At 38.8% G+C, this 16,070-nt stretch overlaps 1 protein-coding gene across 1 annotated transcript; it reads left to right on the forward strand.

Annotated features, from left to right (window-relative positions):
* The first annotated feature begins 12,792 nt into the window (after nucleotides 1–12,792).
* On the forward strand, nucleotides 12,793–15,720 carry LOC129738199 (uncharacterized). The gene has a single exon (XM_055729390.1). It carries the CDS (start codon nucleotides 12,793–12,795, stop codon nucleotides 15,718–15,720), a length of 2,928 nt encoding a protein of 975 aa, XP_055585365.1.
* Nucleotides 15,721–16,070: the final 350 nt, after the last annotated feature.

Below are 16,070 nucleotides of genomic sequence, written 5' to 3' on the forward strand. Positions count from 1 at the left end.
ATAGATTCAGCTACAAATGTATGATTGATTCTGAATATAACACTATAAATATAGTAAATTAAACTATATTTTTATGATTGATTGTGTGATAATTGAATACTATAGTGGGGGGCGATGGGGAATCATTTGCCTCTACCAGTTCCTGGCAGCGGTCGTGTAGTAAGTCGACAGTTCCTGTCATTTTTGTCATTTTATCAGTTTTATCAGTTTTATCAGTTTTAACATTTTAATCATTTTTGTCATTTTTGTCATTTTTGTCATTTTTGTCATTTTTGTCATTTTTGTCATTTTTGTCATTTTTGTCATTTTTGTCATTTTTGTCATTTTTGTCATTTTTGTCATTTTTGTCATTTTTGTCATTTTTGTCATTTTTGTCATTTTTGTCATTTTTGTCATTTTTGTCATTTTTGTCATTTTTGTCATTTTTGTCATTTTTGTCATTTTTGTCATTTTTGTCATTTTTGTCATTTTTGTCATTTTTGTCATTTTTGTCATTTTTGTCATTTTTGTCATTTTTGTCATTTTTGTCATTTTTGTCATTTTTGTCATTTTTGTCATTTTTGTCATTTTTGTCATTTTTGTCATTTTTGTCATTTTTGTCATTTTTGTCATTTTTGTCATTTTTGTCATTTTTGTCATTTTTGTCATTTTTGTCATTTTTGTCATTTTTGTCATTTTTGTCATTTGGTCATTTTTTTTTTTTTGCTTTAATATATTTATTCAATATTCGAAATATTTTAAATTATTGGTGATCAAGTGATAAAAATAAAATAAAATGAAAACACACCAAAAACTTTTTCAGCCTTCATAGCAAAAAAAAAAATGAATGATTTTTGCAAAATCTAGAAAAACAACAAAAAAGCACTAATGAACCATGGCATGGATAACAGTGAGGCTCGGGTAACCGAAACTAGGATTTTTGGGTCAAATGCGTGCATTTGTTCATTTTTTTTGAAGCAATTATTTTTTTACCCTCGAATCTCTTATAGAATCTTAACAAATGTCTTAACGATTAAAACAAAATGACGAATATTGACGCTCTATGGAGCCACCACAACTATAAATGTAACAGCAGATATTCGAACCTCTTCAGATTCACATTAGTTTATTCTTGTTGAATTGCTTAACGCGTTCAGTGGCTGATTACGAGATCGCAAATTGAAAAATGAAACTTTCTCTGACACCTTCAATTAATCTCTGGAGCCACAATTTTCGCACTTCATAGTTTAAAGGCACCTCGATTATTCGCGTTATCCATCATGCGTTGAAATATGATTCTTGAAAACGACTTCCAATATTTTGGACTAATTTTGAAGCACTCAGAACGTTTGAAATTTCCAAATTTTAAATGTAAATAATTAAGTTAGCAATCAAACAACTCGAGCCCAACCGCATAAACGGAATGCGAAAGCCATTACTTCTTCTCTCGATGTGTGTAATTTTCATCGATGATCGCCTTAAGACTTTAGCTCAGTAAGTGGCATTATGACAGACTACCTTTCTCCGGCTGACCTAGTCCTATAGATTCTTCATCAGCAAGATTCGCTACGTCCCATGTGCCACAAATGTTTTGCACTTAAATTAAGTAAGGAACCATCTGGAGGCGATCGATGTTAAGCCAGCGTTTTTAATTTCACTGCATTCAAAGTAAATGCAAGGCCGTTCGAGCATTCTAGCGATCGATCATCTGAAATGCCAATATGAAACATGAAAATCTCTATGAAATAATATTATTTGTATTAACCGATATTCATACAGATTCAGACGATTGAAACTTTTTTGACAAAACAGAACGACTGAGAAAAAAAAACAAATCAATAAATTTCTTGACGAAACACGCCAACTTGACTCTTTTAGAAAGAACTTTTACCATGGGGTGGTGCTGATATGCATGTCCTTGCTGAAGTGTGTGAAGCATGCTGAGAGTTACTAATATTGATTTTAATATGTTTGATAAAACCTTATTTTGAGAAAACTTGCTTTTAGTTTTAAGTGGTTTTACCTATTTGGTCGTTTCCAGACTTTGAAGTTAGGAAAATAATTGTTTAAAAAAAAACAGTGAAAATTCAAAATTTTCGTGAAAAAATCGCCGGAAATGATTAGATTTGTAATTTAAAAGTGAGTAATGCTACGAAGTAAGCTTAAAACGTACTGGGACTAATACCACATTGTTCCAGAGATGAATAGAGTGAGGGTGAATAGAATTTATGATTTTTACACGAGTAATGCGCATCTGCAATATAGCGATCTGGCGACCAAAAAAAAAGGTCACCACCTATAAACCTCGCCATCCAGACTTTACCAGACATTTTTTCAAAATCTTCCAGACTTTTTTGAAAAACATTTGGCATCTCTCGTGGTGGTAGATAAACAACAAAGAGATCAATAGTGGATATAAATCTTATTTTCTCTGATTTTTGTGAATATGATGGAAAATGAGTAGCACGGAACTGCATTAAAGCCATTTAAGGAGGCTATAAAGTGGATTGATGACCAAATGTCCCAGCGAATTTTGAAAAAAAAAAAAATTTGGCAACATGGGTTGAATCGGTAGAAGTTCTAGCAGTCGACCGATGGACATGTACGCATGCTGGAGCCTATTTCATCACGTTCACCGTGGTGTAATTGGCTAACGCGCCGTTTTGAACTGAAACGGAAATTGCGGGTTCAAGTCCTGCCGGTGAGCCGTTGTATCTTTTTCGAAAAATTCATGATATTTATGGCTTATTTTTTTCTATTTCTTTGATATCTCATGTTTCTTTAATACTTTCATATATCCATCGATATATCCGTTTCTGAGTTGAAGGAAGCTTATCTGAGCGATCACATAGGTCGTTCACACAGCACACAGCTTGCGGAGCGAACCACACATGGCCTACTAATGTGTGGTAGAAGATGTAACTCTATTTGTATCTACCGATTCAAAGTAGTTGGCCCGCGCTAAACAAAAATTTGATGTGTGATGATAATTCTTCTTAATAAAATTCTTCCCGCTCATATCCACCATCTTTCATTTCTTCTAACTTCCCATCCGTCTATAAAATTTCAAATTCTTCAGATGTTCTTACTAAAAATGACATCACTTTTCATCAATAAGGCCGCTACATCAAGTATTAAATTTTAAGTAGGTACGCTGAATAAATCATTATTCTCTTGAAAGTATAAACATATTGCTCTAGGTTGCTTCAATAAATAACAAAGTTTTATAAAGTTATAGGAATGAAGTGAAGTCTTTCTTAACAATATGAAAAAAAAGGATTGCAGTGGCTATCAAATTGATAATTTTTTGAAAAATAGTTCCATTTCCAGTTCTCATGTGAACAAGCTTCTCTTAGCTGTAGCTTTTGACAACTGCTAGTCAAACAGTTTTCATTAGTATGGATTGTTAGGCACTAAAAGGTAAATGCGGACCCATTTGGTTGCTAGGCAAGATCGGATAAAAGGGTGGGGGAGAGGGAATGGCCCCAGAGGTTTTGAATTTAACACTTGAACTTTTGGACCCGTTTGTCCATAAAATTAGAAATTAATTCTTAATTATAAATTTTCAGAACCTGCAATCTCCGCTTTCCGTTCAAGTCCTGCCGGTGAGCCGTTGTATCTTTTTCGAAAAATTCATGATATTTACGGCTTATGTTCTTTCGTTCTTTGATAGCTCATGTTTCTCTAATTCTTTCCATCATCTACGAAAATGTAAAATTTCAATGTTATTTCCCAATTGTTACTGGGGAAATTAAAAATATTTCTAGAGTTTGTTATGATTATGTCAAATGACGAGTCACTTGACGAGTTTCGAAAAAAACGTCGTGGAAGTTTCGAGACACTTTTAAAATTCTTGTTTTAGATCTATGTTTCGGAATTGTCTGAAAACTTGGTATTCATTTAAAAACTAGACAAAGAATATGCCTATGTATTGTATTGTATTGTATTGTGTTGTAATGTAATGTATTTATTCGATATGAACATCAATTTTGTTCTTACTAGTCAACGTCCCTTTTACAAATTGAGGAATTTAATCTCGGTCCTTGATTGCATCTGTGCAAAATTCGCTTTTCCGTTTGAAGTTGTATGAAGTATAATTCTAGACAATCGGAAGCACAAATCCCAAGTAACACAGATTAAGCCAACTAGCATTAGGAAGTTTTATTATGGTTTAATTATGGCATTTTTTTGTGCAGCTCGTTTTATGACGGTTTTATTATGGTTATGTAGAATGCTTATATTTTTTTTTCGAACATATGTTTTCAGATGGTTTTGAAAACGCTCATAAAACTTTTATTAAACATACTGTTTTAGTTATTTTGAAAAAGTTATGAATGCTCTTTTTAAACTATAATAAAACACAAACTTAGAAGTTTGCTCCAAGCTTTCTTTTGCATGTTCTATAATAGCACTCAGTGCATGATTATTAAACCGCTATAAAACTTAGTGACAGTTCTCGATCAAGATGTCAAAACAGGACACGCTCAGATTAGATAGCACAAATTTGTATTGGAACTCCCTTTTTTACACATTTTTGGTAAGTTATGCGTGTTGGTTTTGAGTTAAAATTAAAAAAATACATCTTTGAAAACTTGAAATCACCGAAAGTGGTATGAATATCTTTACAATATGAGTATTGAGTGAATGGGCCCAAATAGTAGGAAAAAAATTGTTGCTTGACGCCATCATTAATTCAAGATGGCGGCTCCCGCTTTTATTTTCCAAGCTGTAAATTACTGAAAATATCGTGAAACCTTTACAATATGGTTATTAGGTGAAAGTTATAAACGAGTAGAAGTCAAATTTCGTTGCCCGTCGCCATCTTAAATCCAAGATGGCGGCTACCACTCAACTTGAAAATACTGTAAATGACTGAAAGTCGCATAAAACCCATATTATAGGGGTATAAGTTGAAAGAGATCAACCGGTAGAAGTTGAATTTCGCTATCTGACGCCATCTTGAAATCCAAGATGGCGGCTTCCGCTAAACTTTGAAATGTAGTAAATGACTTAAAATGACATGAAACCCAAATTGGTATTGGGTGAAAGGGCTTAACGAGTAGAAGTGGAATATTGCTATCTTACGCCATCTTGAAATCTGAGATGGCAGCATTTAATAGATGGCAGTATTTAACAGCTAACCGGAAGCCGCCATATTGTATTTCAAGATGAAGTTTGGTAGCGAAATTTGCCTTCTCTTAGTTCCACCCCTTTACCCAATACCAATATTGTGGAGATTTAAAGTCATCTACAGCATTTTAAAGTTCAGCGGAAACCGCAATCTTCGCATTTAAGTTGGCGTCAGATAGTTAAATTCGACTTGTACTCGTTGATCGCTTTGAAGTCATACTCATATTGTGAGGGTTTTATGCGATTATCAGTCATTAATAGTATTTAAAAGTTGAGCAGCAGCCGCCATCTTGGCTTTCATGATGGCGTCGGACAACGATTTTCGACTTTTATTTGTATAGCCCTTTCACCCAATACCCAGTATTGTGGATGTATCATGAGATTTTCAGTTATTTACAGCTTTGAAAAGAATAGCGAAAGCCACCAACTTGGATTGATGATGGCGTCAGATAGCGAAATTCGACTTCTTCTAGTTGAGTCGTTTCACTCAATACCCATAATGTGGTGATTTCATGCGGTTTTCAGTGATTTAAATAATTTTAAGTTCAGGGGAAGTCGCCATATTGGATTTCAAGATGGCGTTTGATAGTAAATTTCGACTTCTACTCGTTTGGTCCTTTCACCCAATACCCATATTGTGGTAGTTTCATGCGATTTTCATTGATTAAAAGCATTCTAAAGTTCAGTGGAAGCTGCCATCTTGGATTCCAAGATTTTATAATAGCTTTTTAAAAGCTTTGGTGACCAATATTGATGACCAACAATGAAACGTCTTGATGACGTTTCTAGGGTAGGGCCACATAGCCTGATTTTGGCTTTATTAGAGTCCAGGTGATGTTATAGAATGCGCTTTAGCTTTTTATGAAGATTAATTCTATAGTCCAAACGAAATTTTGCTGACCATAATAAAGCTAAAATTGTTACTTGAGATATGACATGGTATTGTCTGCTCAATGCTTCCTTGAATGCTAAAGGACCGAAAAATCAATACGTCGAACTGTTATTTTGCGTCTTTTGCATGCACAGCAATACAGCATAACGCAAAAGGTCCTTGAGCTTGAGCTTGAGCTTAGATAAACCGTACATTTCAGTAGTTGCTACTCCGTGATTGACAAGAACCATCAAAATTGTACATAGATCCAAATAAATGGGGCTTGGGATTAGCTAACGATTTTCCGTGTACACGTTTCGAAGATTCCTTATCATATATGGTCAATAACGGCGCCGGCCACGTCCTTACGGTTCATCGGGGAAAGAGAAGGATTGTTAGTTCGACTTCCGTTGCTACTAGAGACCAAATACACCTCTAAATCTCCGCGGTCGTCACTAAAAAAGGTGGTTTGTTAGTGGGGAAGGTAAATAAGATCTGGACTCCCTTTGGGAAGGGATGTGATCAAAGCAAAGTTAAATATTCAATGATCGTCGCGTCGCACACTATCGAGTACATCGAGTTTTTATTTAGAACAAATACGTCATACACGTACAATAGACTAGTTCACTTTTCGGCTTTTTTCGCTGATCACAACGCCACTCACAGGGTTTGATCCTCATTAATTTTCAAGTACTCTGACCAAATTTGAGCTCATTTGAGTAAGTTTCCGGCGTGCGCTAGGAGTTTTATTGAAAAAAGTCCATTTTTCTGGAAAATTTTCGTAGGTGTGTTCCTAGCAAGCTATTGTTAATATAAAATGATAATTTTATAGTGCCCGGTGATTGGTATGACAAGCATTCGTATGGACCTGTTTTAGATAATTGACTAAATCAAACCGAAAAAATTTAAAAATTCATAAACTACCAACTTTTACAGAAAATTTACTCACAAGTTGAAAGCTTAAAATCAGTAGTAAAAAAAAAAATTTTTTTTCGATATAAACTTTTCATAAAAAGATGGCCTTATTTATAACCTTTAATTTGATGTATAACACTTAATGATCGTAAGAGTGCTAGCAAAGTTATTCAAATATCTATGCAACAAATTTGATTTGATTTAATATTTTTCATTCAAGTTTGCTCCACACCAACTTGTGCACAAGAACGGATATTTTATTCAATCAAGTACCCCATGACGGGGCCAGGAGTTAAAAAAAGCGCGCGCTTTGATCAAGTTGTAAGCAAGTCCTCTTGATGCCACGTTTTGGAGGTTGCATGATGCTAAAACTTGAATGGAGACAACATTATGATTCAAAGAATGTGATGTGAATGTTCGAATATTTTTGCTTGTACTGTTACGATAATTAAGTGTTATACATCAAATTAAAGGTTATAAATATGGCTATCTTTTAATGAAAATTTTATATCGAAATTTTTTTTTTCTATTTACTACTGATTTTTAGCTCTTAACTTGTAAGTAAATTTTCTGTAAAAATTGGTAGTTTATGAATTTTTAAATTTTTTCGGTTTGATTTAGTCAATTATCTAAAACAGGTCTGTTACTCGCACCGAGCCAACATTGAACCCATCGCTCCCCTATCAACTACGAAACGAAGTGAAAACAAGTTCGCCTACAGCAACACCCCTGACAGGTACAGCAACGGAACGTCAGTAATCTCGACACACGACAGCGAAGATTGAGAAACAAGCGTAGCAGAAAACGTGACACAGCATTTCTCGGTTTGGTGACTTATGCTCTTAAGTAGTTTACGAAGTGAACAGCCAGTTTACGAAGATTTATTAGCCGATAATTAGCCCTTCCGCTATCAGTTTCGTCAGTGCCTTCCGCAGTAAGTGCTTGAATTCATGATAGTACCCAACATTGTTATTGAGAGGTACGCTTTGAGTAAGCAGACGACTGCTGAAATTCGAAATAACTACACGGTTGTTACGACACTGAACCAACGGCTTAAGCCAAGTTTATATCGAGTTGCTAGACGGTCAATCACTGACTGAATTTTATATTCTTTCAAAAGGAATTAATAATAAAATTGACTGATTAAACCGTCGTGCAACATTATATAAAATTCAGTCATGGCAAGCATCGAAGTTGGAAATGACGAACAACTACCGAAAGAGGATACGGTTATGCCCATGAGTATCGCAGCAAATAAAGATGAGGACGTTAATACAAACCCGAAATCCGTCCCAAATGAGAAGACGCTCGGAGCTAAACCCAGAAAACCTAGAGCTCCCAAAGTAACAGCAAAGCCGAAATCGAAACGCATTCCACTCCGAACGGCAAGGAAGCGTGCTAATTTTCACTGTGGGAGTTGCAACGAACGGGACAGCAGCAGAATGGTAATGTGTGACCAGTGCGAGGTTTGGTACCACTTCTCCTGCGTAGAGGTTACCTCCGGTGTGGCCAATCAAACCACTTGGGAGTGCCCGCGATGCGAGGCTACAATCAATCGACGAAAATCAATAAGGAATGAGCAAAAGACTCTAGTTCAGCGCCAAGAGCTCAAACTTAATCCAGATCCCGAGGTACAATCAATAAGTAGTAGAAAAAGCTCCCGTAGCGAGTCTATGAAGATTGCTGAGCTCCGTCTGCAGAAGCTTAAAGAACTTGCGGAACTAAAACAGCAATACATTGAGCAAAAATTTACGATTCTGGAGGAGGCAGTTATGGAAGGAAGTGAGGTCGATGTCGATAGTAAAATAGATAAAATGTCGGAAATTGAAGAATGGATAGGTAACATTAACTTGGGCGGAGAAGATTTTGGATTACGTGTCGAAGACGACCGAATTGAAGAAGGAAAACATAAACAAGGCAAACAAATTCCAAGCCGAAACAAAAGGGTTTCCGTACCACGTAATTTCAATCCGGAAAAGCGTTCGACTCCGTTAGCCAGACCTAATATGTTACAACCACTAATACAACCAACCGACTGTGGAGATAACGACATTTGCCTGCTAAATAAAAGTCAATTAGCAGCACGACAAGCGCTAGCGAAGGATTTACCTGAGTTCGACGGGAGCTCCGAGGACTGGCCCCTTTTTATTTCGACCTTTAACTCGTCAACTCAGATGTGCGGGTTCACAAACGAAGAAAATATGCTGAGACTCCGCAAATGTCTCCGAGGAAAGGCATTTGAGGCCGTTAGGAGCCGTTTGCTTCATCCAGATCACGTTACGAGTGTGATGTCAACACTGAAAATGGTCTTTGGACGACCCGAAGCAATTATCAATGCGATGATATCCAAAATAAGAATACATGCTCCGCCGATTCTCGAAAGGATGGAGTCCATCGTAAACTTCGCTCTAACGGTGGAAAATTTGCGTGCTAACATAGAAGCCTGTGGTGTACCGGATTTCGCCTACAATGCTACGCTGCGTTCCGAGTTAGTTAATAAACTCCCGCCTGCCCTGCAGCTTCAATGGGCTAGACATTCTAGAGAAATCATGAGCCCTTCATTGCTACACTTTAGTAGCTGGTTGTACACCGTAGCGGAGGATGCGAGTACAATTATGACGTCCAATCCTACCAGCAAGGCCCGGCGAGATAAAAAGGAAAGCTATCTGCACTATCATGAGGAACAAAGTGATGAAGAACCGTGTCAAAACAAAATCGTGGAGAGTGCAAGCCTAACTCATCAAGAAGTAAAACAAAAATCGTTGGAGCTCTGTCGGATATGCTCCGGGCGCTGCATTGGACTTCGAAACTAGATGGGAGTTAGTAAAGGAACGCAGACTGTGTCGCAAGTGTCTAAACAGGCATAATGGACCCTGCAGACAACGAAGAAAGTGCGGGACAGGGGGATGCAACTACTTGCATCACCACTTGTTGCATAATCCTAACAATCTTGGGACGAGTCCACCCACGACAGAAACTGAAGAACGAAGTTGTAATACTAATCAATTCGGCAAAAACGAAGTCTTGTTCAGAATCATTCCAGTTATTCTCCAAAGTACTACTAAAACGTTGCATACCTTCGCCTTTATTGACGATGGTTCTGAAATTACTTTAATGGAGGATAAAATCGTCAAGGAACTTGAACTGGAAGGACCCGTACAAAGTTTATGCCTGAAATGCCTGACCAGCGGAACAACGCGAACAGAAAACTCGAGGAAGGTGAATCTGACTATTTCTGGAGCCGGCGGACAGATGAAAAAATATTCGATCTCTAACGTTAGAACCGTTAAGTCCCTAGACATCAGACCTCAAACTCTGAATATGTTAGAACTAGGGAATCGCTTCAAGCATCTGCAAGACGTCCCGATAACATCCTACAAAGATGCGTGTCCCAGGATTCTAATAGGTCTAGATAACGCCCAACTAGGGAATCCCTTAAAGAGCAGGGAAGGGAAATTTGAAGAACCGATAGCCGTCAAGACACGTCTAGGGTGGGCGGTCTATGGTAATTGCTCCAATGAATCCAGTACAACTCCGTACATCAACCACCATTCCGTTAACCAATGCTCCTGCGAGAAAAGTTGCGATCAAGACCTTCACGCGGCCATGAAAAATTTCTTCGCCATTGAAAGCTTGGGACTGATTAAACCCACTTCTGCCTTTATGTCAAGAGACGACCAAAGGGCAATTTCCCTACTCGAAACGCACACCCACACTAAGAATGGTCATTACGAAACTACACTTTTATGGAAGTACGACCACTGCCGTCTGCCCGATAGTACACAGCAAAAATTATTTCCTGTAAAATTACGGCAAATATCCTGTAACAAAAAGGAGCAGGACTTTTACCGTAATTTTACAGGTCGAAAAAAACTCACAGGACCTTTATTTTTCAGTGAACCAAATATTTTACAGGCCGCTTTGAAATTACAGTAGTGTAAAATTTTTATTCATTGAATTGTTTAGGCTTTTTTCGTTGATTTTCTTTTAAATTGATATTTGTTTTCGGCGGAAATAAAGGTAACAAAATCAAGATCGATCAACTTTATTTAACAGTTAAAGTCGCATATTTATTTTCTCATAACACTAAAATATGATTTCACAATTCCAACATGCATTTACGCGATCGACATGCGTTAATTTTCAATTATTATTGTTATTATTTTTAAGAAGCGCAATCGTTCAGAAACACCTCAGGAAAATCATTATCAACATCATCATCACACAAACGTTTGCAGTGTTGATAGACAGATGATTTCGTTGGCCGTTGGGTCAAATCTACGACGTTGTTCGATTTATAACAAACATCTTCTTCGCGGATGTAAATGTCGAAGATTGGCCGTTTGATCTGATGCCCCAGAAATCCTCGTATGATGTGTCCCGTTTCCTAATCAAAAGCAAAGGGAAACAAATATTATTAAAATAACACACTTGATTATAAATTGGAACACATTTTTGATTACCTTTATCTTGAGCAATTTCCTGGTGTTGTATTCCTGAATTTCGTAGTGGGATAACATTACCGCCCGATATCGACTTCAAAGGGGGCATGAAGAATATTGATGACTTTTTTCCACCAGATAGTCTGAAAATCTTACAATATCCAACGGTTGTCTGGTCCGAAAAACATCAAAATAATACAGGCCATTGATTATGTGAAGCTAGAATAAATTGAAAAATTGTTACCAATATTTTAAATTTGTAATGTATTGTCTGCTAGCTTGTAAAAAGCATATTTATGAACATCCAGATTTTGAAAAATTGTTTGTCTTGCTGAACGTTAAAATAATAGAAATTGCAGAGAAACTTCTAACTACTCACCCGCAGAAAATTATCGGATTTAGAATGGTGAATTTCGGAAGTGACCTGAGGCGGCTTGTGTGCGCTCTTTTTGAGGCTCGGCGACTGATATGGGCGACTTGACCTTCGATCATTGCTTCCGTCACCCATGTTGTTTTATCGGTCTCATGCCATCCTGGAATGAATGTGATTGTTTGTTGAGCTAACGATAACATTTCAGTTCGACATAGAACGTACCTTAAACTGACCTTATCAAGGATCAAGATTTCCAGCGGTTGGTGACGAATCGCTAATACTGCGGAGCGACGGAGGCGAAGTTCCGCGGGGCAGCTGCGGGGGATCCCAGAATTCATTTAGGGACGGATGTCCGAGCAAACCGTTGGAGAGATTTTTGCTGTTAGGAAAAAAATAATAAGATTTTACTCCAATAGATAAATTAAAACAACTACCTACCTGATCTCAGTCTGTCGAATTGTTGGGAAGCACCGATATTCCTAAAGTAGGAATAATGGTGCTGCTGCTGCTCCTCTTTTCGTCCATCACTAAACCCGAAAGATACGATAATTTATCGCTGGAACAGCACAATGAAGTCAACAAATTAATGCCAATGAAATGAAAACACGATTTGAATCCACGACGGTTCGGATAGTTTATTTTTGTTTACGTTAGTACACGCTTGAAAAAATCCAACAATAGATGGGTCTAGGCGTTCACTGAAATTTTACGCGTGAAATCCCTGAGTACTTTGCGTGGAAGTTGAGTATTTTCAGCAGCTAGCAAAACTTCTGGTATCGACAAATTCTTCACGAGAATTTATAGTGCTTTTGTTTTGTTTGACAACCGAAAATTTTACAGACCTGTAATCAATGAGCGGCCTGTAAATAATACGTTCGCCTAAAATTGGATGCCTTCAAACTGTAAAACTACAGCAAATGCCATGTTCCTTTTTGTTACATGACAGTTGCTGTAAAGTTAATGTTTTTTATTTAAAAATACGTGCTTTTTTAATTACAGGTTGTTTTATTTTACAGGCAACCATTTTCAATGACACGTAAGAGTCAAAAATTTTTTCTGTGTAAGCCTATGGCGCTAAGCCGATGGGAATGCTTGGAAAACGATTAAGGAAAGATGCAACTTTGGCTAAGGTACTGAACGATAAAATCAACGATTATGTTGAGAAAGGTTATGCACGTCGTTTATCCACTGAGGAACTAGCAGAGAGGCATCAGAAAATTTGGTATTTGCCAATTTTTCCAATCACCAACCCAAACAAACCTGGGAAGACGAGATTGGTCTGGGATGCCGCCGCCAAGGCTCACGGAATTTCGCTTAACTCTCTGTTATTAAAAGGACCCGATCAATTAACCTCTCTTTTTGCAGTACTGTTGAAGTTTCGAGAATACAAGGTTGCGGTGTGCGGAGACATCCGCGAAATGTATCACCAGGTCTTGATCCGGAAAGAGGACCAAAACTGCCAACGCTTCTTCTGGGGTAGAGACGAGGATACAAACCTACCATTCACTTACGTCATGCAAGTGATGACATTTGGAGCATGCTCGTCCCCATGTACAGCGCAATTCATAAAAAACCGAAACGCAGAGAAGTACATGCACCAATATCCGGCTGCAGCTAATGTCATAATCACCAATCATTACGTTGACGATATGTTGCTTAGCGTCGAAGGTGAAACGGAGGCAATCGAATTGACCAACCAGGTTAGAATGATTCACCGTAACGCAGGTTTCGAACTGAGGAACTTTAGATCAAACAAGACTTCTGTATCCGCCGCTCTGGAAGGCCGATCTGAATCCGTCGAATCGAGAGAAATCGACATGGATGTGGGGAGAGAAGGAAGCACCGACAAAGTACTTGGAATGTGGTGGGACACGTCTGCCGATTGTTTCACGTTTAAGGTGTCGCCAAGAATGGATCCTGCAATCTTATCCGGCAACCGTATACCAACAAAGCGTGAAGTTTTGCGAACTCTCATGCAAATATTCGACCCCTTGGGGTTGATAGGCCACTTTCTAATGTTCCTCAAATGTTTGCTTCAGGAAATTTGGAGATCGTCGGTTGGATGGGACGATCCCATAGGAGATAGCGAGTTTCAAAAATGGAAACGCTGGCTGGAAATTCTCCCAACCATGACTGAAGTCAAAATCCCTCGTTGCTACCGTTCGTTCGTGCCGATTAACACTCAAACAGACGTACAGCTTCACACTTTCGTTGATGCTAGCGAGAACGGCATGGCTGCTGTTGCTTATTTAAGATTCGAAAACAACGGAGCAGTGGAATGCGCATTGGTGAGCTGTAAAACTCGAGTCTCGCCTCTTAAATTTCTTTCAATACCTCGGTCTGAACTGCAGGCAAGCGTGATAGGAGCTAGACTCTCAAACGCTATTATAGGTTCATCTTCAATCAAAGTGAATAAGCGATATTTCTGGACAGACTCTAAAACAGTACTGTGTTGGCTATCGTCAGACCATCGGAAATATAGCCAATATGTTTCGCATCGAGTTAGCGACATCTTAGAGTCCACAGAGCTGTCTGAATGGTGTTGGATTCCGTCCAAATTAAATGTAGCTGACGATGGCACTAAATGGAAAGTTTACCCGGATTTCAATAGCAGCAGTAGGTGGTTTCGAGGCCCAGAGTTGTTATCACGTCCGACAGCTGAATGGCCCCTGCCGGAAAAAGCTTTCTTATCGACGGATATTGAACTGCGACCTCTTGTCCTCCATCATCACGTTTTATCATCTGCCCTTATTCCCGTGGAAAACTTTTCATCCTGGACTGTACTTCTTCGGAAAACGGCTTACGCTCTTCGATATATTTATAACCTGCAACGAACTGCAAAACAACGACCAATTCTTGTCGGGCCACTTGCTCGCGAAGACTTACTCAAGGGGGAGCAGTATCTATTTCGATTGGCCCAAAGTTCAGCATACTCAGCGGAAGTCGAGCTTCTCATCAATCAAAAATCCCATGGCTGGAAAAGTTGTATTCCACGGAAAAGCCCACTGTTCAAGCTTTGTGCCTTTGTAGACGAAGATAAGGTGTTAAGAATTCGTGGCCGTATATCTTTATGTGAGTTTGCTCAGCCAGACACGAAAAATCCTATTATTCTTCCGCGCAAACATCACATTACTCGGCTAATCGTTTTAAATATTCATTCCGTATATCATCATCAAAACCACGAAACCGTGATAAACGAAATCCGCCAGCGTTATTACATTTCGGGCCTACGATCATTATATAAAAATATTCGAAAAGACTGTCAGGTGTGTAAAAACCAGCGCGCGAAACCACAGGCTCCTTTGATGAGCGAACTACCACTCGGTCGACTATCGGCGTACACGCGCCCTTTTTCCTATATGGGCATCGACTACTTCGGACCTATGCTGGTGGTCAATGGTCGTAAACAAGAGAAAAGGTGGGGCGTGTTAGCCACCTGCCTCACTATAAGGGCTGTACATTTACTAGTGGTACATTCGTTAACGACAAGTTCGTGCATAATGGCCATACGCAACATCATGAGTAGAAGAGGAATTCCTATTTGCATCTATAGTGATCGAGGCACAAACTTCATTGGAGCGGATAGGGAACTCAAATCGGTTCTCAAAGACGTAAATCAGAACAGATTAATGGAAGAATTTACTTCGCCAGATACACAATGGAGCTTTAACCCACCGGCGTACCCTCACATGGGAGGGGCATGGGAAAGGCTCATCCGTTCAGTAAAACAGAACATGGCTAAACTGAACCCTAACCATCGTCCAAACGATGAAATTCTTGAGAATATGTTGGTAGAGATTGAGAATATAGTTAACTCGCGACCACTTACACATGTGCCTATTGAAGACAGCACTTCTTTGGTGTTAACCCCTAATCACTTTCTAGTGGGTTCGTCTAACGGTTTGAAATCATGGGTCCCTTTCGATGATAGTTCCACTGCAGTCCGTAGATCGTGGCAGCTGTCACAGACGATGGCAAACGTATTCTGGAGACATTGGGTCCACGATTAGCTTCCAACTTTGACCCGAAGATCAAAATGGTTCGAGGATACCAAGCCTATTGAAGTCGATGATATTGCAATCATCGTAGACCCAAATCTACCGCGCAATTGTTGGCCAAAAGGACGCATTATCGCAACAAACGTTTCACCTGACGGCCGCCGAAGATGGGCAACCATACAAACATCAACTGGGGTTTATGATCGCCCAGTAGCGAAGCTTGCAATCTTGGACATCGGCGTTAGAGAAGCAGCGACACCAGTTGGGAACTCGTGCACTCCGGGGGGGACTGTTACTCGCACCGAGCCAACATTGAACCCATCGCTCCCCTATCAACTACGAAACGAAGTGAAAACAAGTTC

Source organism: Uranotaenia lowii, chromosome 1, assembly GCF_029784155.1.
Source record: "Uranotaenia lowii strain MFRU-FL chromosome 1, ASM2978415v1, whole genome shotgun sequence".
Taxonomy (NCBI): Eukaryota; Metazoa; Arthropoda; class Insecta; order Diptera; family Culicidae; genus Uranotaenia; species Uranotaenia lowii.

Excerpts from the sequence above, each read along its gene's own strand:
- LOC129738199 (XM_055729390.1), top strand. The coding sequence starts at position 12,793 with ATGGGAATGCTTGGAAAACGATTAAGGAAAGATGCAACTTTGGCTAAG.